The 25,352-nt window shown below is 37.2% G+C and overlaps 1 protein-coding gene across 1 annotated transcript in view; it reads left to right on the top strand.

Annotated features, from left to right (window-relative positions):
• The window catches only part of RALGAPA1 (Ral GTPase activating protein catalytic subunit alpha 1), a 110,919-nt gene that overhangs the window by 42,032 nt on the left and 43,535 nt on the right, over nt 1–25,352 (top strand). The window contains exons 15-28 of the mRNA XM_072427635.1: nt 353–474; nt 1,444–1,605; nt 6,948–8,252; nt 12,286–12,407; nt 13,990–14,206; nt 14,610–14,783; nt 16,725–16,862; nt 17,590–17,783; nt 18,679–18,777; nt 20,920–21,075; nt 21,234–21,362; nt 22,203–22,328; nt 22,437–22,495; nt 24,437–24,545. Of these exons, the coding sequence (XP_072283736.1) occupies nt 353–474; nt 1,444–1,605; nt 6,948–8,252; nt 12,286–12,407; nt 13,990–14,206; nt 14,610–14,783; nt 16,725–16,862; nt 17,590–17,783; nt 18,679–18,777; nt 20,920–21,075; nt 21,234–21,362; nt 22,203–22,328; nt 22,437–22,495; nt 24,437–24,545 (3,112 nt within the window). The remainder of the gene's footprint in view (nt 1–352; nt 475–1,443; nt 1,606–6,947; nt 8,253–12,285; nt 12,408–13,989; nt 14,207–14,609; nt 14,784–16,724; nt 16,863–17,589; nt 17,784–18,678; nt 18,778–20,919; nt 21,076–21,233; nt 21,363–22,202; nt 22,329–22,436; nt 22,496–24,436; nt 24,546–25,352) is intronic.

The raw sequence follows: 25,352 nt of genomic DNA, 5'->3' as shown, positions 1-25,352 counted from the left end.
TTCTGGTAATCTCATCCAATGGGATAAAAACTTTGCTTTCTAGTTCTTGATTACTAGTATAATCTGGGAATTGTAATTTATGTCATACTTCTGCAGCAGGATATTCTTGCTATATTTCCCAACCAAGACAGTTTGGTGGTTTAATACTCATCTCAAACATCTACCAAAAGCCAAACCCTTCATATTGGATTAAATGCAAGGTCTGCCTGGATGCCAATCCCATTTGAAATCTGCAGTTTTCATAATTGTATTTGAATGAAGAGTCTTGTACATTGGTTTTGTTTTCCTTTCTTTAGGCATTGAAAAAAGATATATGCTTAGGAAAAACTAAAATTCACATTGTTAATGTTAGTATGTCCCCCCAAATCCTAAAACTCACCAAAGTTCTAGCCAAGAATGTCTACCACCTTGATCTGAATGAGCTGCCATTGGACAAGTTGAGCGAGCAAAAACAGAAGAAGCACAAGGGCAAAGGTTGAATATGTGCACACTACAGCATGACAGTTAAAAATGATGTGCATTAACAATACCAGCCAATTTTCATTAACAGTGTCAATTGCCATTAGTCTGATTAACCTTAAACACCTAAAATGGTTATCTGATAGGCTTAAAACTACCGTGCCACTTCTTTGTATATGTAATTATTTACTTTTGGTTTCAAAGTCTATACTGAAATATCACACATTAGGGGCACTTTTAATTACCTTGGCAAATAGCACTGTATAGTAATTTCTAGCAATATATCATATATTACCTTGTGGCAGGTATAATTTACTTTAAATCTGAACTCCAGGTAATTATAAAGGGTGCACATTACTCCAGATCTGCATTTGATAATTCACCGTTTAATATATATATATATATATATATATATATATATATATATATATATATATATATATATATATATATATATATAGTTTATGCAGACTGTGTAAGTTCCTGAATTTGACCAGGTATTTGCCTCTTACAATCCTCTGGCTCATCTGTAATGAAGTTAGGCTGCAGTGTTTAACCCAGATATTTTTTAAGCCAGGTGGGAAGAAATTGTAGGTGGCAGCACTTGTATTGTTACCCAAATTGTAGGTGGCAGCCCTTGTATTGTTACCCAACTTTTCAGTAACCATCCCAAAACAGCTGGGTAGTTACGGAAAAGTGCCTGGTTGTGCGGCCAACTAAAAGGGGCTGGGGATAACACTGTACTAAGAGACAGAGGGGCAACACATAGATCCAATCTATTGTACTGCAGTGCCCATTTCCTAACAAAGCGTGTTCTGATAAAAGAGAGAAGAGAAAAAGAATATAATATCTGCCTATTTAGCTGGTTGCCTGGAGTTCTACTTAAAGAGAAAAATAAATCACTTTGGTATGTATTATTATACTTGATTTTATTAATGCTTACTTTACTGTGCTCACCTTGTTTTTAAAATTAATGCCCTCTAGGAGGCAGCCATGAATTCCAGAAGGGATCTGTGGACAAGTCTTTTTCTCGAGGGTGGAGTAGAGAGCAACCTGGGCAGGCACCCATGCGCCAGCGCAGTGCCACCACCACAGGATCACCTGGCACTGAGAAAGCCAGGAGCATTGTGCGCCAGAAAACCATTGGTATGCAACTTGCACAACTTGTTTCATGACTCCATTGCCCATATCAATCCATACCCTCCTTGGGTGCCTGAGTCATTATTTTATGCTGAAATTCTAGTTTACATATTAAAAACTCTTGCTATAATGTATAAGTGCAGTGGACAAGTGTTAGCCTGTGTGTTCAAGAACTGATGTATAATAATAATATAATTCTTGTGTAAACATGGGGAGTTGAACATTACGGCACATACCTAATAAATGAACAGGTTTATTTATATAGCTGTATGTATTTTGGGTAGCTTTGCTTTGGCCAATGCTTTCCATGCTCTACAGACAGATTAGAATAGATAGTTGCTGTGTGCAATGCAGCTTTGTTCATACGCCCCACTTCATGTAATAGAGACTACAAGAAAATTGAGGTGTGCTGTGTTTCTACTTGATTATTGTCCAACAAAGTGTCCTGAGCATTTGGTCATAGTGGTGTGTTTGTCACACTTATATGTCTTGCTATGTGTTAGCCCAGCATACCTCATAATTCTCATACAAAAGTTCAAGCAACTGTCAAAGAAAGAACATTCTTTGTATTTATCTGTGTGCACTGCTTACTAGGCACTGAGTTCAGAGTGGCTCCTAGGAAATTAATTGACGCAATCCTATGGGATAAAAATATTAAACAAGCAGCAGGGCAAAATATTTGTCTCTCTAGTCCTTCTGTTCTATTTGTTTAAGAACTTGCACAGCTTCATCCCTCAGTGTAGTATTTGGGGCATAAGGGCCTTGTCTTCAGACCTAATTGTTGGTATAGCAATATGAGGGAGTTGTATAGATGAGCGTGCACATAGCAACAGCAAGTCAGACAGGACGACAGCAGAGACAGTGCAGGAGATGAGCACTAGGATGCAGCAAGTGATGAACAAAAAAAGTATTGTATTAAAAAAAAAATACATTCAAATAAGCATTCAGCACCTTTTTAAACAACAGTCATGAGCAAAATAAAGTATACAGTATTCTAATTCTGAGGTTTTATGTATCAGGACAGAAATCATCAGATCACACAAAAAATGGCCTTTGTTTTTTACAACAGTGGGCTCCTAGATAGACATTGTATTTTCATGCAAAATTAGCAAGAAAGTTGAAATTTGCAGCCTCACCTATTTCCTGTCTTTTAATGTTTTAATATAGAGCTAAGTGTAGTTAGATGTAGTTGAGTACTGGGTATGATGTGCATCATAGTGTCACACACATACATATTTATGTTATTCTGTAAATGATTTGCCTATTGATTTTGAATAATTTGTAAAAATTGCATTAATCTTAGGTATAACAGATACAAATCCCTAGCGTTTACCTCCCAGAACCTTATTCTACCTCAGGGACCACATTTGCTTATTTGTATGTGTGTGTGTTATGCTTCGTTGTGATACTATTGTTTGTAGTATGTGTATTCTGTTTTCATGTTGTTTGCCCTTGCTTAGCAGTTGATTCTGATCTGTAACATCACCTCCATATTACTGTGCCTCTTGTATGGAGCACACACTCTCCATAATGTCACTTTCTGCCTGCTTCTTGTGGTTTTGCTGCACTCTCATCAGTCACTTCTCTTCCCTCTCCGGTCCCTTTTCTCCCCGATCTTTCCTGTCTTTCTGTCTTCTTTTTTAAAGCCATGAGGAGCCGATCCATTGGGGACAGTGCCCTGCCATCCGCCTCTATCCGCAGCGCTAAAAGTGCACCTGTCCTGATCCATCCTTCCAAACCCCTTCTGCCTGATATTGTTCTCACTCTGCTTTCCGATGAGCTGTCAGGTAGTGGCACCTCTGTCTGTGCTCATACCCACTGTCTGCAGCCCCTGTAACTACATTGAATACAGATGACTTTTAGGCTGGAATGTCTAACATCTTGCTACTGTGCACGTTACCTAATTACTCATTCTAATAGCTTCAGCTCAGAGATCCTCAGTTGGACAAAATATTTCCGGTAGCTAGGCTTTAGTTGTGGTTCAGATGTCTCTAAGCAGTTCTTACACTCTTTTTGAGGTTTCTATATAAAAGCATGTTCCTAACCAACATGTGACCCCTATTATCAACCAGATCATAGAAAATAATGTCCTACTTCCATCCATCTTACCTGCCTTTTACTCTGAATGTACTACCTAAATTCCCATAGCTTTGCTGTGAAAATGGAAAATGGTGCAATCTAAAGAGAAAAGGAAAATAAGTTCCTGTGTAGTAATAAAGAGGTAAAACTTGGCCACAGCCACTTGTTTACCAGTAAAATACAGTTTTCTAGAATAATAGCTGTTACATATTTCTTAACATTATTCTTCCACAAATTTAGCTGTTTCATATGATGAAAAACACCTGAAATGAACTGGTAGATCTGGATATATATAGAAGGACAAAAATTGGCTAGTTTCAGGCTCCACTTTCTCACGAAAGTGAAGTATAATAAAAAGTTTTCATATTGAAAAGTTTTGTAAGAAGGATAACTATTCACTTTACTTAACAAATGTATTTTACAGTCTTATTACATTGTTTTAGGGGCCCTTTTTATTAAAAGTATGCAAAATATTGATAACAAAACTTAAAATAATTAGATAACGTGTTAAATAACCCCTTTGGTTATCAATGGAGTAATAATAGGAGTAAGAAAATCCTAGTACTTTAATATTAACTTTATGTAAAGATAGACATCTGAACTGCAGCTTAAGCATCTCCTAGCAGTTATATTGGATTGCAATGTTTTTTTTTAATGGGGGGGTTAACAATGCTTGGGAATGTCTAACCTAATAGCTTTCTGCACTGTTCTTAATATTGTGTCGACACTAATAATCAGTGCTTGTGAATTGCTTATTGCTTGGTTGTTTTTTTGTGTTAATTGTAACATTTTATTCCAGCATTTACAAACTGTGTTCTAGTCACTTTATCACATTTCTGTTAATGCATACTGATTTCCATTGGTATCTCCTACCATAAAATGTGTAGTCTAATCTTTTCGTCAAGTTTTTTTTTCTGACTTCATAATAATTAGGGATTTATAACTAACTTTTATAACCGGAAGGAATCCTAGTAATAGAGTTAGATTTTTTGAACCATCTCCGGAGAGCATTAAGCCAATAGTGAAGCACAGGGCACAAAGACATGAAATTATTGTCTAATGTTACTGAAAACAACTAGATAAAGTGACTGGATGTAGCATTGTAACGTGACAAACTGAAAACAGGGCTTTCTACTTTTAGACTAAATTGTGAAGCTTCCTGGAAACTTTTGTATCCTTCATAGTTCATTCATGGCAGTCAGTGTATGTGGCTTTTATTTGCTTTTTTTCAGTATTTGACCAAATTAATGGGTTGTGTAGTCTTATCCCAAAGCCTAACACAGTGGAATGGCTATTACATATCCAAGAGAAAGCCCTTGGGATTCCTTTGGAATGTGTTTTGAGGTCAAAATATTCTGTGACCCCTGGTTATGTAGTGTATAATTAGCTGTAATTATTAACAAGTTAAGACTTAACTGCTAATCTGTTTTGGTAAAGCCTGAAGGAAGTTTAGTGTTTCTGGAACAGTATACCCTTTACAGCCAAAATAAATATATGGGTAGGAAAACGTTGGGAACGTTGGGGAACGTTGGGGTAGGAAAACGCGGTCTAAAAAGCTTTCATGCTTCCAACTAGCTGGAGCTGTGATCTACTTATAAAGCCTTTTGTTATATATGTTTTACCTTAATCTCTGCTTTCACAGAAAGGCTTAAATTATTTCTCTTGGAGTTGGAAATGTCTTCTACCTCTTGGTAGGAGGGTGTAGAGTCTGTGCTTCACTATAGGCTTATTATATAAACTAACCCCTTTGTATATTTTTTAGGCTTAATGTTCTGTTTCCCATAGACATAATTTAGGTTCCTTATATTACAGAATTTAAATTTTCATTGTGCTAATTATTAGCAATGTAACACCTTTTTGGGTTGTAAACTTCTCTGCAATAGTACTTAGTGAAGTTTACTTTATTGTACTTTTAGTTTACTTTATTGTACCCTAGAGGTTAAATGATTTTATCCCAAACTATCTTTTTTTAGATTGGATAGTGTGTATGGGGCATAGTAGCCCTGAACATGATCTCAGTGTGTGATCAGACAGGTTAGAAAATTTTGCCTTGTCTTGCATTACTAGGGTCCCAAGTTTCAAACAATCTACATTGATTTTTGCATGTCTTCCCTGTGATTGCAGTTATTTCTTCCAGCCACTCAGGTTCCGCTCTCCTCTGTCCCCAAAACATAATAGTAGGTTTATTGGCTTCCCCTAAATTTATACTAGGTTAACATTAGACTATTACTATGGTAGGAACATTAGATTGTGTGCTATTCTGTGGGACATGTCTATGGATGCTATAAAGTGCTGGTATATAAATACATTTTTAGCACTGGAATTTGGATTAATTTCTTTTGGAGTTATACAATTATAAACATTTATTTTTAGACTATTTCTATGTTTTTGATTTTGAGGCACTACACAGACATAATAAGAACAACCCGCATGCAGTCAAAACAAAAATCAAAGCTAAATTGGAATTACAGGGGAGCATTATTACTGAACCCAATGTACTATAAAAATTAGTTTGTAAAACAGGTTTATGGACACCAGTTTCAGTTGTAAGCTAACGACAGGCTGTATGCATCAGCTTTGGCTCTCTTTGCCTTCCTATGCATGCTTTCTATTTTACAGAAACTTCTGTACTAAAGCCTACCTAACACCTTTTCCCCTTTCTGGTGACTCCCAAAGCAAATAAACACCCCTGCCTTGATTTTTTTAATGTCCTGTGTAAAAAGAAGTTTAAACACATTTGTTTATAGTATTCACTCACTGTTGGATCACCTAGTTTTGATTTAGACCTCTTTCTACACATGGGCAACATGTTAAGCTAATGCAAATATGTAAATAAGGAAAAAAAAAAAACATTTTTTTCTAGCTTTAAAGGTCAACTCCAGCAAAGTGTAATGGTATAGTTTTGGGAAAGCACCAGTAGGCTGAATGACCTACTTCTGTTATATGCTTCAGTTTCAAAGATCTCCTACAGTGTTTTTTTTCCTCTCCCAGAAGTGTTTTAAAGATGTCACTTTGTTACAGGTAGAACCATTAGGATTCCTAACAAATCTTAGGAAACCTCATGGCACCTTCATTTTATTTTATGACTTTGGCAGTTTGTCAGAACTGTAAAGGTAAACTTACCTCCGGAGTTACATAAAAAACATGTAAACTAGCTTAGCAATATAAACACAGTAAAATACTGTTTTAGCTGGAGTTGCCTTTATTAAATGTAAGAAAACTGTATCCTAATAGTTTTTCTGATTCTTTGTTTTCCTCTTGATTGACAGAAATGGAGGAGGCCCCAGTGCTTTCCCGTGCACAACGGGTAAGACATTATTCCCAGAGTGAAGAGACCCCTACAGAGACGTTTGGAGCCATTCATGAAGAAACTACAACTCTGCCTCGCAGTAGCAGCACCTCTGACATCGCGGGGTCCTTTGCAGCTGAGAGACTGAAAGGTGCAGTGCCTGTTGCAGACCGTCCCTCCCCTCAGACTTTGGATCCCTTTTGTGCTAACCCACACTGTCAGGAAGCACCCTTAACACAGGCCGATGGCAGTATATATGATCACCTCTGCCAGTTGGCTGGCTCAGCTGGATTGACAGATGCAGACATTGAGCAAGGATGGTATGAGGAATTAGAAGGGACAGATCTTTTGCCACACTTAAGGGCTTATTTAAAAAAAGAGGAATGGGTAGAAAGAAAAAAGTTGACATCCACATATGTGGATCAGAAAAAAGAGCATTCTACAGAATCAGAATTCTGTATTAAAGGGGAGGTCCATGTAGGCTTTTCAGAGGAACTTCCCTACATGGATTCCATTGTTCAACAGACTGAGAGTAGTCCAGGCTTAGAAGAACACATTCCTAAAAGAGCAGGAGGGTTAAAGGTTGGTGGTAGGAGTAGGGATGTCCATGTAAGAATTCTGGCTGATGGGGAAATCATTAACAGTGATAAAACTGGCATGGAGCAAGGGGACCGGAAAAGAGCTCTTTGTAGACAGCAAGCTGCCGAGGAAGATGAAGCTCTTGAATTGCCATCTTCTCAATCTCACCACAGTGAACAAGGGGCCAACATAAAGCATCTGTGTGAGTCAGTGACGCATAAGGCCAAAGCGATGCGCCGGAAACGCAACAGTGTTCAGGTGTCCTTCCGCCCAGGCACTGAAGCGGTGCTCTTTTGCAATTCCATGGAAAACAAAGATGCCCCTTGGAAGGCCAGGCTACGGAAATTAAGTGGTTTAAGTTCAAACTCTTCCATTGTGGTAGATCCAGGCAAGCCAACAGCATTTGCAGCCATGGGAGCAGTAAGATTAGCATCTGGAATTAGCCAGACAGGTAGTGACCAAACTGATGTAACCTATCCTCCCTCTCAAGTGCAGAAGGAAGCTGGCCGCACAAGGGCGAGGTCTAGCAGTCAAGAGAGAGCCCCCTCTCATGCTTCTTTAGGAGGCGTATATAAAACTGTTGTCCATGCTCTCTCGAAACCTAAGGCCAGCGTGTCCCTGCAGAAGCAGCACAGGACGGCAGCCGAGGCTCCACTGAGGGACCTGTACGGTCATGTTATGGGCTATTTTGGAAGGAAGGCAGCAGGTGAGATCCTTCAGCCCTGGGATGCTTTCCCAGAGCACTTTCAGAGGCGCAACACCCGTTTGGCTTTGTATTGCAGATGAAAAAACCCAGCTGCCAGCAATCAGGAGCTTCTTTTGGGATGACTTGCTGCTTTTTCCTCACCCAATGCCCCGTTTACACCCTCTCTGGGATCTTTGCATGTTGGCTTCCTTGTGGCTGTTACAACCTTTTCATAAAAGTGTTGCTCCTACCTTTTTTCTGCTTTCTTGTACTAACCCCCTCCCTGTGAGGTGAGTGCTGCTGTTCCATATCTAATGTGTTCTGTTTCTTGATTGCTAGGGATCACTTATGTTCAATGTTTTGTCCTCCAGTCATTTGTTTTGTCAGCAGTAACTTATGAAATACAGAATGAATGGGAAGCACTTCATTCGTGTTGCCAGGACTCATATGACTCATATTCACATTGTTTAAACGTTTGTTTTCTTTGTCTTTTTTTTCTTCTTTATTTGTGACATGTTTTATTCTTGTAGCTCATGCTTTCACTTGTATGAAACTGGCTAACATAAGGATACAGACATGGCACCAGGTTGTAAAGTTCAAATTGTAGCGTACATGCCCTTTATACGCATTCAGTAAAAGATCAAATAAATAGAACAATTACATTTTCACAAAATCTAGAACCACCATTGCTAGCAGATTCTGGGGGCCAAATAGTCAGTGATTGTAAAGAATTAAGTACTCCACGTCCATTTAAAAAAATTTCAATTATTCAGGAAAGAACCTGCCTTCAATAAAGGATCATCTCTGCATTGGAAATTGAGTTTATTTTTTAACCACTTGATGATACTTTGTACATATTAGTTAGGTTAAAAACACTACTGCTGTTTATGCAAACTTTTCATATATAACAACACTGTTATATATATATATATATATATATATATATATATATATATATCTCTAAGCGGTGTTACCTTGCTGGCTGAGATGGCTGGCAGGCGTGTATAAATCACTTTTAGTTACTTTTACATCCATGCTTTTTGTCTATCCAGAACACCAGTACTGATGTTGGAAAGGAATAGTTTCGCCATATCATCACAGATGCATTTAGTACTGTTGAAGTCAGCACTCTGTGTAGGTCGCTGAAGTTCCTGCATACCAGATTATGGCTTTATGGAGCTGGCTTAGTTCGGACCACAATCCTTTTGTAATATAAAAGGCCAATCCTTAAACTTTTGTAAAGTTTGAAAGTGCACAGTTGTCAAATATAACTTTGTATTCTATATCATACACACATTAACTAAATAAGTTAGAAGGGATTTAAAATACTTTTGATAATTTAGTGTAGCTGTTTGTCTAGAGTTTAGGTTTAAATACGCAAAATAAGCTTTTTTCCAGTAAATAATTCAATTGATTTTCCCGATACTGTCTAGTAATAATAATAATACCAGAATTTATAAAATGCCAACATATTACGCAGCACTGTACATTAAATAGGGGTGACACAGGAGGAGGATAGGACCCTGCCCAAAAGAGCTTGGATACTATAACAATAGATGTATTTGATTTGTAATTTCATATTGTTGAGGATTACATAAACAACAACAGTACTTAGTATCCTAAAGCCATTTCATCATATAGATCACAGGCATGTGTTAGAACTTACATTGGGGCCAGTATGTTGTGTGGTTTCCATTGATTGACATAGCACTTGTTTCAAGTGTGTGTTCTGGCATTTGTGTTCCTGTTGTATCAGAGTTTGTGTGTCTATGTGGGAATGCTGGTATCTGGGAATCAGTAATCTGACATATTTTAAGTAATCACTGCCCAAAATCTGCTTTCCTGATAAAATGGTCCCAAGAAAGTTTGTGCCATGCTGTATATGTTGACAGGATACATAAATCTTTTGTGTCAGGGTGGAGATTTAAACAAATATCTCTCATGACCTTGAATGTTAAAAAGATTTTGCAGTTGCAATAGGAGCTTAGTCACAAGAAATTCAGTTTTATATCTAAAAAAAAAAGATAATTTCAACGATGCAATTGAATGTTTCTCAGGTCGCTTAGTCTCTGACAGTCCCCAAGCTTTGATGTCATCCCCTGCAGGCCCTCTTATGGATCACAAGACAACCCAGCTGCTGGACAGCCAATGGGTAATGTCCATGTCATGCAAGCAGTCATATGGACACCCTAAAAAAGATCCCACCTCTTGTAAATATAAAAAGAGATTGTAGCATCACATGGACAAAGGTTTATGTGGGTAAATAGGTCTTTTTATGGCAACGTTTAAGTGAAGGTCGGGGTGGGGGGGGGGTCTTTAGTATTTGCCCAGGTACATGCATTTATTTAAACATATTTATCCAGCCTGCCTTAAATATTTAGTTTTAAAACATTGTATACGTATAGTAAAACATTTGTCTTATGACCTAAAGGAACTAAAGTCTTGGTGGGTGGAGAGAATTTGGCATTATGCACAACATACCTTTTAATTATGGCACACACTTTTTTTTTTTGGAGATGATAGGTTCAGGATTGTGTCACTGCTACATCTTCTTTTTGACAAAAGGGACTTTGTATGATTTTTGTCCAAAACTTCTACCTCTGGGTGACTTTAATATTACTGTTCTATAGTACCTATAGATATACTTGCACATCACTTGCAACACAGTGCACCTTATTTGGAACTATAGAATTATGTTGCACCACAGTGCACCTGGTTTACGACTATAGAATTATGTGCCCTGACAGTTCCACCTAGTTTGGCTCTATAGGATTTCCTGTCAACACAATACAGCAGTATATGCTAAAGATCTTGAAACTTGTAGTCTTGAAAATTCTTTTGCATAGTTATGCACCATTGAGTACCTGCATTAAAAGGACATGAAAGCCTGATGCAGAGACATTTATGGTAATAGCAACTTGCAGACAAATATAATTTCTTAAACCAATAAGTAGAAAAAATGCAAGGAAAAATATACAATTGGGTTTTAGTATTAGGTGAATTCTAGTCAAAAATATTAAGTATCTTTTCTGTTACATATAAATGGAGTGGTGAGAGTCTAGAACGTGTCTTTCTCTAACTCTCATATTTAATAAAAGTCAATGGGAAATCTTACGTGGAAAGGTATACCCTCATTACTAACGTACCCTCATATACTAACGTGGAAAGGTATACTCTCATTTCTTGCACCTGTGCAAGCGAAGGAGGATAGTAGAGGACAGGTCTTTCCAGGTCCAGTTCTAAAGAGCTAGGATTTGCACACATTTTTAGTGTTTTCTTCCTACAGACAGCAGTAACAGTAGTAAGTGTGACTCAATGAGTCACGCATGCCTTTATTTGATAATCATGGCCTGTATGTGGCCCCTAGGGACTGGAATTGGACATGCTTGATTTGCATGACATCCAAGATTAGTTTTAGGGCTTCTGGGTGTCAACAAAATGTTGCTTTTACACTTCAAAAGCATCTGTAAACTACATAAAATGCACATTTTATCTAATTGGAAGACTGTTTAAATGAATGGTTTGGCAAAAGGGTCTGAATGTACTGATAAGCTATAATATTTATAATTGTGTAAATGGGATTAGATACAATTTTGAGCAAAGTTGCCCATATTAGGAGTTGGCAAACAATTAGACTTGACTTTCTTGGAAATATGTCACCCTCTTTTTTTTTTTTTTGATAGTGTCTTCTGCTAGATTCCCTAATCAACAACAGAAAGCGCTAAGCCTGTTGCTCTTTAAAGAATATTTCTTCCTTGCAAATGGGAAATCTACCCTTTCTCTACCCTGCCAGCTATGCTTCAAGGAATGACAATGCTTTAGAATTTTGCCCAGATTTGACTAACTGCCTAATAATGAAACCACAGAATTTAAGTTCTGCACTTACTAATCCCAAACACAGCTACAACAGTGATGAAACCCCTTCCTTAACAGCATGCGTAACCTCTGTATAGTCTATTCCCTAGGTGTGTCCCTGTAGGTCCTTGCATTTTTATTTACCAGGCCATAATTACAGCATACACTGAATTACTTACTGTTTTTATTTCTTTTGTAGCTAACAAGGAAGATTTGACTTCACAGTTAAATGCCATTAACAGCGAGATCAACTCAAGCTCCAATATCCCAGATCTAATGGATGAATTTATCCAAGAGAGGTTGAGGTCAGGCACTGGTCCAGTAAGTAGCGGGTGAATTTTTTGTAATTCAGTCTATTTTGTAATATTGTGGCAATCAGAAAGCTGTTTAGGGCATCCATGTATCTGTACAATTTACAGTTTTATTATTTGCTGTAGAAAAATAGGACAAAATATATTATATGTTGTTTGTATGAATTTGTAGAGGTGAAATACTAAGAATCTGCATTAATGTCTGGTGTTAAAAAACATATCCCCAAAACATACTGGTAGGTAGTTGACTTCCAACCAAACCTAACCTGACCTAACATGTCTTCTGTTCACGTAGGCCATTTGGGCATCTTTCCCACAGTATACACAGCTCATGATCTGCTTTCTCTACAGGAATTATCTTTTTTTTTTCCCCATTCCCCCTACTGAGATGATTATTCACCCAACTCACAGAGGATTATTTAAGGCTGACCTTTTTGTTAGTATATATGATCTTTATAGTGAATTGTGCACATTGATGCTAAGTGATCCCTTTACAAGAAGGCTTCTTTTATAAATGAATGACTGACTGCCTTGAGATATGATACAACAAGCTGATTATGGCCTGTTAAAATTTTTTTCTAAACAATAACGTTGGCTTTTAATCTAGCTGAAGTTATTCTACATCAGCCATTAAGGTTTCATTGAACCCTAGGGTACTTTCAGAGCTTTCTCAAGCTGTGCTTGATTACCTTCCCATTTGATGGGACCCTCATAAGTTCAGGGCCAATGCCACTTGGCAGAGACAGCGGGACTTCACCAGTAATAGTTTTGGCTGTAAAAAAAAGGGACTTTCTTCCCACAGATCTCCAATAAATTAAATTTATTGGGGATTCCGTTCGGTTAAAAAGCTGGAGAAGTCCAGAATTGTGTATGATTTAACATATGTAAGTCCTGAAAAGGGGTTGGAAATTTTTTATAAAAGGGACATCTCTTTTCACTTAGTAGAGACTGGGAAAAATATTGTAAAATAATTGATACTAGGAGGGTAGCAAAGATGCAAACGGGGAGCGAAGAGGGATGGAGTGTAAAACTAAGTATAGAAGGAAAAAAGGTATGGGGGAAATCAGGGGTATTGGTTTAAGTGTTTGCTTGGGAAAAAGTGTCTGTTCAGGAGAAATCCAAGCCGATAAGGCAGCTCTAATAGTGTATTCACTATTACACTGCAAGTTTAGTTGCTGAGTTTAGCTTTAAAAATACCTTATCTTGGCGATATTGTATCATATTCAACACTTTAAAATGTTTCTAAACAGGTTTTCAGTTCATAAGTTGTTATGTTTATTTTGTTGCTTTGGTTTATACAATTGAAAACTTAAAATATATTAATTTCCTGTAGATTGATATGGAAAGAGAAGGTTGATGTACCAGTCTTGAATTGGAAACTGTTTTGATCTTTTATGATCTTAAACAACGTCTGTTGTCATTTTTACTGACCATCAATTCCCCACCATTAGTGAGAGTTTAGTTTGAGGTTCTATTAAATATTAGTATTGTGTTCTCCCCTTTGGAGGTTTAATATGAATTAGGCAAAAGCATGCTATTTAGTTATCTGTCATCTAGCAATTCACCTTTCAATTTTCCTTTTTTCCTTCCAGACACTAACACGCAGGGGTAGCAGCCCTGGTAGTCTAGAAGTTCCAAAGGATTTACCAGACACGCTAAATAAACATTGTCAGATGCGTCCCGTAGATGATCCTGGTGTTCCATCAGAGTGGACTTCCCCAGCTAGTGCCGCCAGTAGTGACCTGCTTAGCTCAGATAGCCACTCCGACTCGTTCAATGCTTTCCAGTATGATGGGAGGAAATTTGAAGGTGAGAAGTTTTATTTCAATACCTATTTGTATGTGGTTACTTCTATATCCAATAGATAGTAAATGTTTTCCATTACATATAAAGCAGATGGATTAAATTAAAAAAAATTTGGTTCAAACCGCACCAATTTGTTATAATTTTTTTGTTTCAGTAAAAATAAAAGGATGTTAAAATATACCAAGACCAGCAAATAATTCAGAGATTATGTTTCTGGGAATTTCTAAAATTGTGCCCTATGATTGTGCCCAGTGAACATGTCGTATTGACTTTATAGTTTTCTTCTATTCTGTTATATTTAGAACTTTGTGACCTGACCACTGAAAGCTATAGCTCTCATGCTTCAAGAGTTTTCAAGAAGAGGGCTATTTACAGGATCTAATATATTTTTCTTGCCTTTTAGCAGGCTTTCCATTTGGGAATGAATCATCAGTCCCTACCACTGTGGAGACCGATGCTGGGTCTGTGCAGCTTAGTGTAGAAGAGCAGGAGGTGGTCAGTCTTACTGCACTTCACATTGACTCTGAAAATTGCAGCCTGAATCAACAGGTCCTATGTGCTGAAATGTTGGTCCCAGCAGGTACGCTCACATTGCTTTAGGTTAATGTATTTCTTTTCTGTATATTGTAAATTGAAATTCTGTATTAAAGTAAATTTTGATGTTATATCTATACTTATTTTTGGTTAACCAGACTGCTTGGGACATAGTACTTTCCACAAGTTATGTATACAGTTTCTGTATGTATGTCTGCATGCCAAGTTTGTGAAAATGTTTCTTAGATCAGTTGTACTTCTACAAATGCATCTCAATCTCAAAGAATGTTTTTTCGCTTAAATTGGCTCTTCGCTTAGGTTCATGTAATCTGCCATAGATGGCCTGGGTTTACAAATACAACTTGCCTGGTTTATGATATGATCCTCTGTCTCTAAGGCTACGTATACATGTCAGATGATTCTCGCCTCAGTGCTCATGTCCGACAAGAATATGACGTGTACAGCGGCCGCCCAACATCATTTATGGATCTGTCCTGGTGGATCCATGAAAGACGGACGAATGACCACATAACAAGTAAAGGGGAAAGAGCACAGTGGGGTACTGCTCGCCTTTTCCCCCCTTTTCCATGGAGCAGTACTGTGCTGTATTTACAGCGCTCGTTAATGCATCTTTCAGTCTTTTGGCGTTGGAAGAGAAAGATCCTTTCCAAAGCAGCCTAAATCAAATGGATATTAGGGGCCACAAAAACGAAAATAAAAAAATAAACATACACAGATCATTATTATACAGTACATTTGTGACATACACACTTACCTATCAATGCATTTCAGTAAAGCCTCTTTACCTCCTTTGTTTCAGCGTCATACTGTCTTAAGTATGGGGAAACTTACTTGTCCTCTGCTTATAACAGAGTGTCCCACAGTAAGGAGCATTCCTGCCCTAAAACCCAGCCAGTGTTATTATTGTATACATCAAGGAAAGTCCCTATTGTTTAGTTCAGCGTTAAGTTGCACTGGCTTATAAGGTAGTAGGAACAACATTTAGTTGGGCCTTTCCTTTTTCTCATCAATTAAGCTGAATCTCTTTAATTTGTTATCTATCATTTTATTCTATTGAATTGAAAGATCAGCCCTGGCTGGTTTGCCAAGGTAACCAGTGAATGCTTGTTACTTTGCTTTCTCTAAGCTATTGGCTTGTATTGACCGTATCTCAATGTAGCATGATTTAAAATAGATAATATAGTTCCTATCAGGTTTGTTGGGGCAAAAAGATAAACTGTGGATACAGTCATAATGAATTGAAATTTTAAGTCTCAGCTCTTGAAGACTAAGTGTGGTTGGAAGTGTTCATTTGGCAGTAGATGATGTACAAATGAGTTGTACATGCTTGCAGAGTAAGACATACATCTCCTGGGGGGCCAAAACTGAGCTTTTACTGCAGTGGGTTAATTCCATTTTAAAGTATACTACTTTTTCTGAGTTTCGGGTAGAGTTGAAGGAAGATTTTTACTGCTGTTTCATATTGAAAGACTCCCCCCTCTATAATGCTGACCATGGTCACTAATTAAGTTAGAGGAAATCCAAAAGTTTAAAACTATTCCCCAGAACAAAAAGGCAAGGGGATATTCCATGTTAAGGACCCATTTTCCTGGGAGTAACTAATTGAGAAACTCCCTAATCTTTGGTAGACTTCTTTATCTTTGGTATTACCTTACTGTTGTGTCTCTGGGACAGACAGCAAAAACAAACTGACTTGGGTTTTAACTCCTTCCTACTCTATCCAACACTAAAAAAAGGTTTTGCTATACGTCTTGAGTATGATATAGCTGCATTTCATTTTTACTAGCTTTTGTTTAAATTGGTCATAACTGGATAAATCCACGTGTATATGCAGTAATTACTGCCAGAGTCAATTCTTTAATTGCACTACACTTATTAATTTTTAGCTACGTAATACACAGTCAAAAAAAAAACTCCTGCTTTATCTAATTTCATTAGCCAACCTCTTGAGTTATTTTTGATGCAGGCTCTGAAAATGCCTCCCCTGCGGTGTCTGCCCACGGATCACGTTCCCAGACGCCATCTCCAGCTGCTCTGACGACCGAGCAGACAGAATTACATGAAAAGCTGCAACATTCGGTCCTACAAACACCGGATGACATAGGTAAATGGAGACACATGTTTATTTTTAAAGCACAAATGTTTGGGGTGTTTTTTTTAATAAATGTATTGACCAAAACTTCAGAACATTTATGAAATAATGGCGTTTGTCTTTATTACACAGTATTTATATAGCACCGACATATTACGCAGTGCTTTTCAAAGTCCATAGTCATGTCACTAGCTGTGCCTCAAAGGGGCTCACAATCTAATGTCCCTACCATAGTCATTCGTCTTTATGACAGTCTAAGGTTCATTTTTAGGTAGAAGCCAATTTTCCTATCAGCATGTTTTTTTGGAATGTGGGATAAACCAGTTGAAACTCACACGAACACGTGGAGGACCTGCATGCTCCATGCAGATAGTGTCCTGCCCGATATTCAAACCTAGGACCTATTGGCCAGAGTGCTAACCACTGAGCCACCATGAAATTATAGTCTAAAGTCAATTTTTTTTTATCTTAAATAGAATATGTATTATTTCGAACCATTCCTCTTCACCCCAAACTACAAAAAGAGTTTTGGCTTTAGATACACTTGTGGTTTTATTATGTGTCACGATCATGACTTTGTGACTTAACACAGTTACAAAAAAAACTTCCAAAAATATTTAAACATCACAACAAAACGTATGTTATGTTATTTACAACAGTACCAAGTTTTCACTTTTCCTGTCATTCTCACAGTTCTGTTTTCTTGCATATACCTAATGCTTTTTTCTTTTTTAAGCAGAGCACTGTGACTTTTCCCAGGAAAGCTGCAGTGTGATGGCAGGTGGCACACTTACTGGCTGGCATGCAGATGTGTCCACTGTTATGTGGAGGAGAATGCTTGGAATTCTGGGGGACGTCAATAACATCAGCAACCCTGAGATCCATGCCCAGGTGTTTGATTACCTGTGTGAACTCTGGCAGAACCTAGCTAAGGTATGCTGTCATCTAAGAACAATTTTATCATCTTGAAGTGATCCTATTTCCATTTTAAACTTTAAAAAGTATAAATTCTGCCTAGAAACAGACACCCAAAACACCCAATGTTCCGTTTATTAGAATGCCCCCTCTAGAATTTAATTTCATTTTGTTACAGATGCCTAACTTTTCTTAATTCAATAGCTAAGCCCTGTAGAGTGCCTTTCCGGCTCCCTGTCCAGTGAGGGTACCTTAGCGCCATTAAGAACAGATAAAGTGGGTAGTAGTATGTTTTTAGGGCTTCACTAGTGGGGCTTCCCAAGTAAAAAAAATGAAACAGACAGAGACCCGTACTTCCATTTACAAAAGGTTATAGCAGGAATTTTGTGGTGGTTGTACAGTAATAAAATTAGGTACAGATTTACTTGTATTTTGCTAGCTGTAACGATGGCTCATAGGTAATTTTTTTGTTTTGTTTTGTTTTTTTTATCCTTTGTAATGGCATGCTATGCCTTTTTTATTATTTGTACACTAGATGGCACTATTGTTCCTTGCTGGCAAAGCAGAAGCTCTAGCATCAAGTATATACTGTGATTTATTGCTACAGCATGTGAAGTCTGTGTACAGCAGGGGTGCAATTCACATTTGTGTTTCATATATTTATTATACATGGTCTACTTAGTTCTAATTGTCAGTGGAACTACTAAAATGGAGCAAAATGTTTCATTTCAGTCATTTGACAGGAGTCAATAAAGAAACTGTGAAAGGGGCAGGGCTGTAACTGGTAGCATAAAAACTGACACACAAACATTACAGATTATGATATGCCCTAGTTATTTATTTTTAATATTGCAAGTTGCATTACCTATCTCTTCTTAGTTCAGAGTGAAACATTTGTTATGTCATTTTCCAGATTCGGGACAATTTGGGAATCTCGTTGGATAATCAGTCTTCTCCTTCCCCACCTGTACTTATCCCTCCCCTGAGGATTCTTACCCCCTGGCTTTTCAAGGTAAGTTAAGTACATTCCTTGCAATGATCATTGTAAAAGCTGGATGACTTAATACATTATAAGTAATGATTTGTGATTGTAAGCTTTTTACAAAGCCCTGTACACATTTGTATTGGGCAGATGTTTTGATTTAAAAGTACAACATACATATGTTGGGTTTATGGAGTATATTAGAGAAACCAGGGACTACATAATTTTGTAGCTGTTTTTGGAATTGTATTTATTTCAAAGATCCTGGAGGGAAATTTCCAACATAAATAAAAAGGCAAACTCATAACTATGCAAGAGTGTGTTATTTATCCATGCAATCTATGCCATTACTTTGTAACAAAAAATCACACTAAGATGTGAAGCTTGGAACTGGAGAAAGTAGCATAATGTATGTTATCCTTCATCAATTTACTCAATATTTAGGCAGAGCAAACAAAGCAACCAATGTAAGTTTTGCTAGGAATTAAATAAACATCTATTTTCAGTTCTTCAATCTTTTACAGATGGACACTGAATATTTATTCTTTTTTCTCCCATATAACTTGCCACCAGGCTGCTCTGTGCCTCTCAGAGAAGCTTCTGTAGGAGTTTTTGTTAATCATTCAACTGCTGCAGCAGGCCTTGCTATCCGTGATATGGGCTGTGGAGTACAGGAGACAAGCAAGCATTGGAACAGTTAGTTATAGTCTAGGCACAGGAGGGTGCACATGAGTGACAACCCTAACTTGACAGCAGCAGCAAGTGAAAACCATTGTTTTTGTTACAAGATTTAGGCACCATCAGTAGGTGCTTTATAGGGGAGTTAGGAAAAAGGCAGAAAAACATTACACTTATCTTGGTCAGTGGTCGCCAACCTTTCGGACCTCACTGGCCACTAAATTCATAATTTTAAATCCCGCCGAACATTAATATGAATTTTTTAAAAAAGATAAATACATTTGTAAAAAAATGATTTTCCTAATAGTGCCTGATAAGGATTGTGGAGGCTCTGATTAAATGATCAAGTTAAGATTGGTTAAGTGAAGTATTACGATTGTTGCTATTATCATTAGTTGTATTATCTTTGGTATTACTAAAGTAATGCAAAATATTTGTTTTCTTTTTCTCACTCATTATGGGTTTATTTCATTCTAATCTAAGACCAAACAAGAAATGATAGTTATCAAAGTCAAACTATTTGATGCCATTAAATATAACAGTTGAAGAAAATACACAGTTAAGGTCATACTTACCTAAAAGAGCATCTGGGAAATAAACAAACAAAATAAAACAATTGGATGAGAATCGGTATTCTCGGAGCGGGGTGACTGTTGTATTGGTGGAAACAATACTAACGCGTACGGCTCGGCAACCGTTGTCTAATACAACTTATGATTACACTGACGTCACGCTGCGCCTCCCTTGTTTTTCCTTCTCTAGTACAGTTTGTGAATGTAGTGCAATATAAAGGTAAAAAATTGTCATTCAGAATATAGGCGTTTATTACAAAATTATTTATTTTATTATTTTATTAATAAAACATAAAAATTGCAAATAATGTCTACATTTTTCTGCGGACCACCAAAATTTTCTCGTGGACCACCAGTTGGCAACAGCTGATCTAGGTGACCTATCACTAATGCTCTATTTTTTGAGTTTCCAGATTTTTTAAACCGCTGTATGCTTGAGAAGGATTTGAAAATGATCCAAAACATAGCTGTCAGGAAGACTTCATCTGGTACCATGTTAATAAAGAAAAAACCTAAATATGCTGATGCTAACGTATGAAAAAATCAAGGACAAAAAAACTGTTGTCTCCAGTTTAAAACTGTGATAAATTAAACTCTGATATGCTGACATATGCTTGTTGCTTTAATTAATTCTCGCACTTTTTAATAAAACGTTAATTTCAAGATTGTGTCCCAGAAAAACAAGCATGAATTTATAAGTGAGTAAAAGAGTGAGAAGATCAGTATTGAATCTTCAGCTGCATGTGAAATGAATTGGTAGATTCATTGATGTAGGCAGTTCAAGTTATTTTCTAATCTTGATTTGCTTGTTGAAGTAAAACTAACTTTATGTAGTAGCCCTTCTTATTGTTCGGTGAATGTGGCCGGTTATTTTTGAGACTTCATAGCATTGTGTGAATTCTTGTCATATGTTGTGTTTCAGGCCACAATGCTGCCAGAAAAATACAAACAAGGGAAGCTACATGCCTACAAACTGATTTGTAAAATTATGAAGAGAAGACAGGACGTGTCTCCAAACCGGGACTTCTTAACGCACTTTTATAATATTATGCACTGTGGTTTACTCCATACTGACCAGGTACTCACATAATTCTACCTAATATAGCATGTTTGCAGTGATTGCTTGTTGGCAATTGCAGTTTCCTAACTCATTTTATTTGCCTTCAGTTGCTCGTTTATTTGATTTTGTGTCCTGAAGTAATAGTTGACATTGCTTTGCTTTTTTTCCCCTCACAGGATATTGTTAATACAATTATCAAGCACTGTTCACCTCAGTTTTTTAGTTTGGGGCTCCCTGGAGCCACACTCCTAATTATGGACTTCATTGTAGCAGCAGGGAGAGTGGCTGCCTCACCTTCACTAAATGTAAGATCAATTGTCATCATCTCTGGGGGAAATGCATTCTAGTTTTAAATGGGGAAGCTTTTATTTGGAATTCACTGCGATTTCAGTATTTACTTCCTACAGGATACTGAGTTTTTATATTGCAAAAAGTGCTATGTGTTACGTGAAGCATCTTCGTTCCATTGTTTTTGAATATAAAAACCTTGCAGTTTCCTCTGTATTTGTTTTGTTTAGGAAATTAAAAGGTAATCATGTACTGGCTTATATTCAAAAACTGTCCTACAATAAAAACTTGTTGTCCAAAGCAACCAATTTGAGCCTTTGATCAAATTTCTTCCCTTGACTGTGGAAATGAGAGCTTGAAGCTGGTTTCTGTTAGCAACATGTTTTTTTACATTTTAAATATATTTACATAGATAACAAAGAATACCAAATGGAACATAAAAACATGATGGAAGCACAATAAAAACAGTTGTTTGGTTAGTGATTAAAGGGAACCAGCATCTCTCTCGCTCTTAGCAATTTTGCTGGGATTGATCAGTTAAAAATAATGTAAGGACTGAAATATCTAACACTCCCGGATGGAATGATGGAGGGAAGTGAACACTGTTGTGGCAATGGGCTACATAATATTTGCTATGGGAGAGGATTGACCAGTCTAACCTCAGATCTGCCTATTCAGCAGAAATCACATTACTGAATCATTACCAGCTAATACAATCCCATTAAAGGGCTGATAAGCTGCAGTAATAATTTTCTTTGGTTTTGGGTTTAGATACAGCTTAACATATGTCAATAAATATTTCATAGTGTAAATGACTATTTTCCTTAGTAATTATTTTTTTTTTTGTTGTATAACAGGCACCACGTGTTGAAGCTCAGGTGCTTTTAGGATCTTTGGTCTGTTTTCCCAACCTCTACCAGGAGCTGCCAGCCCTACACCCTGGTGGCTCCGAAATTGTAATGTCACAGTTCACAGATGTCAAGGTGATACTTCATTTTTTTTTAGAAAATAATTACATTTTGCCTTATTACTCTTCTCCTTTCTTAGATTTTTTTTTTCTTATTTCTTTTTTCTTATTTTTTTTATTTCAGGAGCTTACCATCAAGACTGTGTTAGGCTCAGCTCGAGAAGAACCATCTGGGCCTGCCAGGTACACAAATCAGAATAGTTTCTATATATAAAAAAATCAATAAATGGGCTGTGGAGGCAAGTGAAAATTTCAGAGCCTTTGAGGTCTACATAGGAGAAAAGTTACAATCACTGTTGTGAAGTGCTTCCAGCCTTGTTTCAGATGGCAAAAGTTTGTTGTGCTCTGTACACTTTTCATGAGGGCACAACACCATCTTGCAGTCTAGATTTATCTATTTCAAATGGCAATTTAAACAAAAAACTTGATTTATACTTAAGTATAGATGTAACAAAAAAAAAAAAACTTTAAATTAGGAGACATTATATTCTGTATTTTAAAATTGTAATAAATTAATTAAATAAAAATTAGCTAATGCCTTTTGGTATAAATTTACAATTGTAGTTCATTAGGCAGAATAGGGTTGATTTACTTTAGGGAGTAAAGCATGTTTGCTTTGCAAAGGGATTTTTTGCTCCACTTAGTAAAAGAAGGTGAATTTTTTTTTTTTTTGCACATTATCGGATATTTTTTTGCAAAGTAAATTTTTACATGTAGTATTCACTAAATAAGTGAATTTTCATGAATTTATATTTACAATGAACCATCTTGTACGTATTCCAGTATCATGAATTTTGCATTATTATTATTATGACCACAGGTATTCTACTCCATATAAATATACATAGATATGCCTATAGGAAGACTTTATATCAGGGGTCCTCAAACTACCGCCCGCGGGACGAATACGGCCCGCTGAGGTTCTCCATCCGGCCCGCCGGCCGCCCAGGCTGCTTCTCCTGCTTGAGCTCTGGCTGCCTGCCATCTGCACTCCAGGGAACCCGGTCACGTGACACCACTGTTGACGGGGTAACGCTGGAGCTGTCGGGCTGAAGCCATCAGGCAGAGAAGGTATGAGCGAGGCAGAGACTCACTGCTGCCTTCATTCCCTGCTCACTGCAGCACAAATGTACATGATCAATGTACATTTGTAAATTGTATAAACATACTATGCACATTGATCATGTACACATGTGCTGCAGTGTGATCCAGCCGAGGTATGAAGGCAGCAGTGAGTGACAGGTAGCAGACACTGACAAAGTTTTTTTAGCAGCCCTTTTTTTACTTAATAAAAAGTGTGAGGTAGTGTTGGGTGTAGGGTAGGGTGTGTAAAAAGAAGCAAATTAATGAATTGCTTGAGATTATTCATTTGCATGGAAAATGCAAGATAAATTTGCATTTTCAATACACACAGTGAATATTCAAATTTATCTGTGCATTTTCCATGCAAAGGAATAATCTCAAGCAATTTTAAAGCCAAAGTAAACGCCACTTTTTTATTTAATGATCGGCAAGTGTGCTGTGCATATAGTGTTGTTCTTTCATGTTTTTTATACAATAAATATGTTTTGTGCAGTGTGCATAAGAATGTTCTCCTGTTTTTTTTCAAACTATAGTACGGCCCCCCGACAGTCTGAGGGACCGTGAACCGGCCCCCTGTTTAAAAAGTTTGAGGACCCCTGCTTTATATTATTGCCCTATGTGTGCATTACAAAGTCCATGATGATATTAAATGCTGATACTCCTGGCTATCATGGGGTAACAGGAAATTTCAAGTCGCACCTGAGAGATGGAAATATGTTTTTTGATTTGTATATATTCCATTGCATCCAAGTGCATATCTGGAAAAAAGTGAATTACATTTTTACAATACATGCACATTTACCTAAGTGTTATTCCTTTACAAAACTCCAAATACAGACCTACTGATCCTGTTGGAAATCCATTAAATTCCTTCTTTCCATACAAAACAGTTCATCTGCTGCAAAGAAACACAAAGCAGTACTTTGACTACTACAGAACAGTCCAACCACATGGTATAGAGAAGAGGATGTGTTTTGTTGTCCAACAAGGGAGAACTGAGCTCTTCTGTACAGTGTTGTCATTTTTGTTTCTCTATTACAGATGTGTGGCTTTGTGCAGTTTAGGAATCTGGATGTGTGAAGAGCTTGTTAACCAGACATACCATCCGCAGATTAAAGAAGCCCTTAATGTCATCTGTGTCTCTCTCAAAGTAAGTGACATCAAATGATAATAAAATACATTTACATTTTTGCAATAAACATTACCCAGTTTGAGCTCCCTTTACAGCTGGTGCTGTCATTTTTATTCTGAAATTGAAGTTACATTTAGTCACCTACTTTAACACCTATTACATTTTTTACCCTATATCATAGGCTTCATACACATCCGATGATTCTCGTCTGATTCGTTTCTGAGCTAGTATTGTACGAGAATCTGAGGTGTATACAGCAGCCATCCAACGTCGTTCATGGATCCGTCCTGGCGGATCCACAAATAATGTACGACCGTATTGCAAGTGAAGGGGAGAAATAGCAGCGGGGTGCCACTCGCACTGCTCTCCCCTCTCCATGGAGCAGAATGGCGTTCGTTCATGCACTTTCAGTCTTTTGTTGTTAGAAAGGTTCGTGAAAGATCCGTTCCAACATCAAAATAATCAACGTGTGTATGCCTTACTCTCCAGGTAATTGCTTAGCTCTCTGTACAAATACACGTGAAGTACTATTTTCACCTAAATGACTACAAGACAATACCCCAACCGATAAAACAACTAACGTTTAAGTTTCTAAAACTGCAACATAGTTGGCAATAAGTGATACTAAGAGATGTAAATGTCCTTACTGACATCTCTTGATGGCTTCTGCTTTCTCTGGAGCCATTATATAAAAAGAGGCTGTACCAGAATATGTAGCCCATCTCTGTCTCTTTTCTATTCTTTATCCTATAATCTTTTTTTTTTTTCTGTGAATTAATTCAAATAAATGCGCATGTAACAGGGTTGACATGTATAGTGATTTTT

The sequence above is a fragment of the Pyxicephalus adspersus genome, chromosome 12 (assembly GCF_032062135.1).
Source record: "Pyxicephalus adspersus chromosome 12, UCB_Pads_2.0, whole genome shotgun sequence".
Taxonomy (NCBI): domain Eukaryota; kingdom Metazoa; phylum Chordata; class Amphibia; order Anura; family Pyxicephalidae; genus Pyxicephalus; species Pyxicephalus adspersus.
Note: the sequence above shows the minus strand (reverse complement) of the source record. Positions and strands in the feature narration are given on the sequence as shown.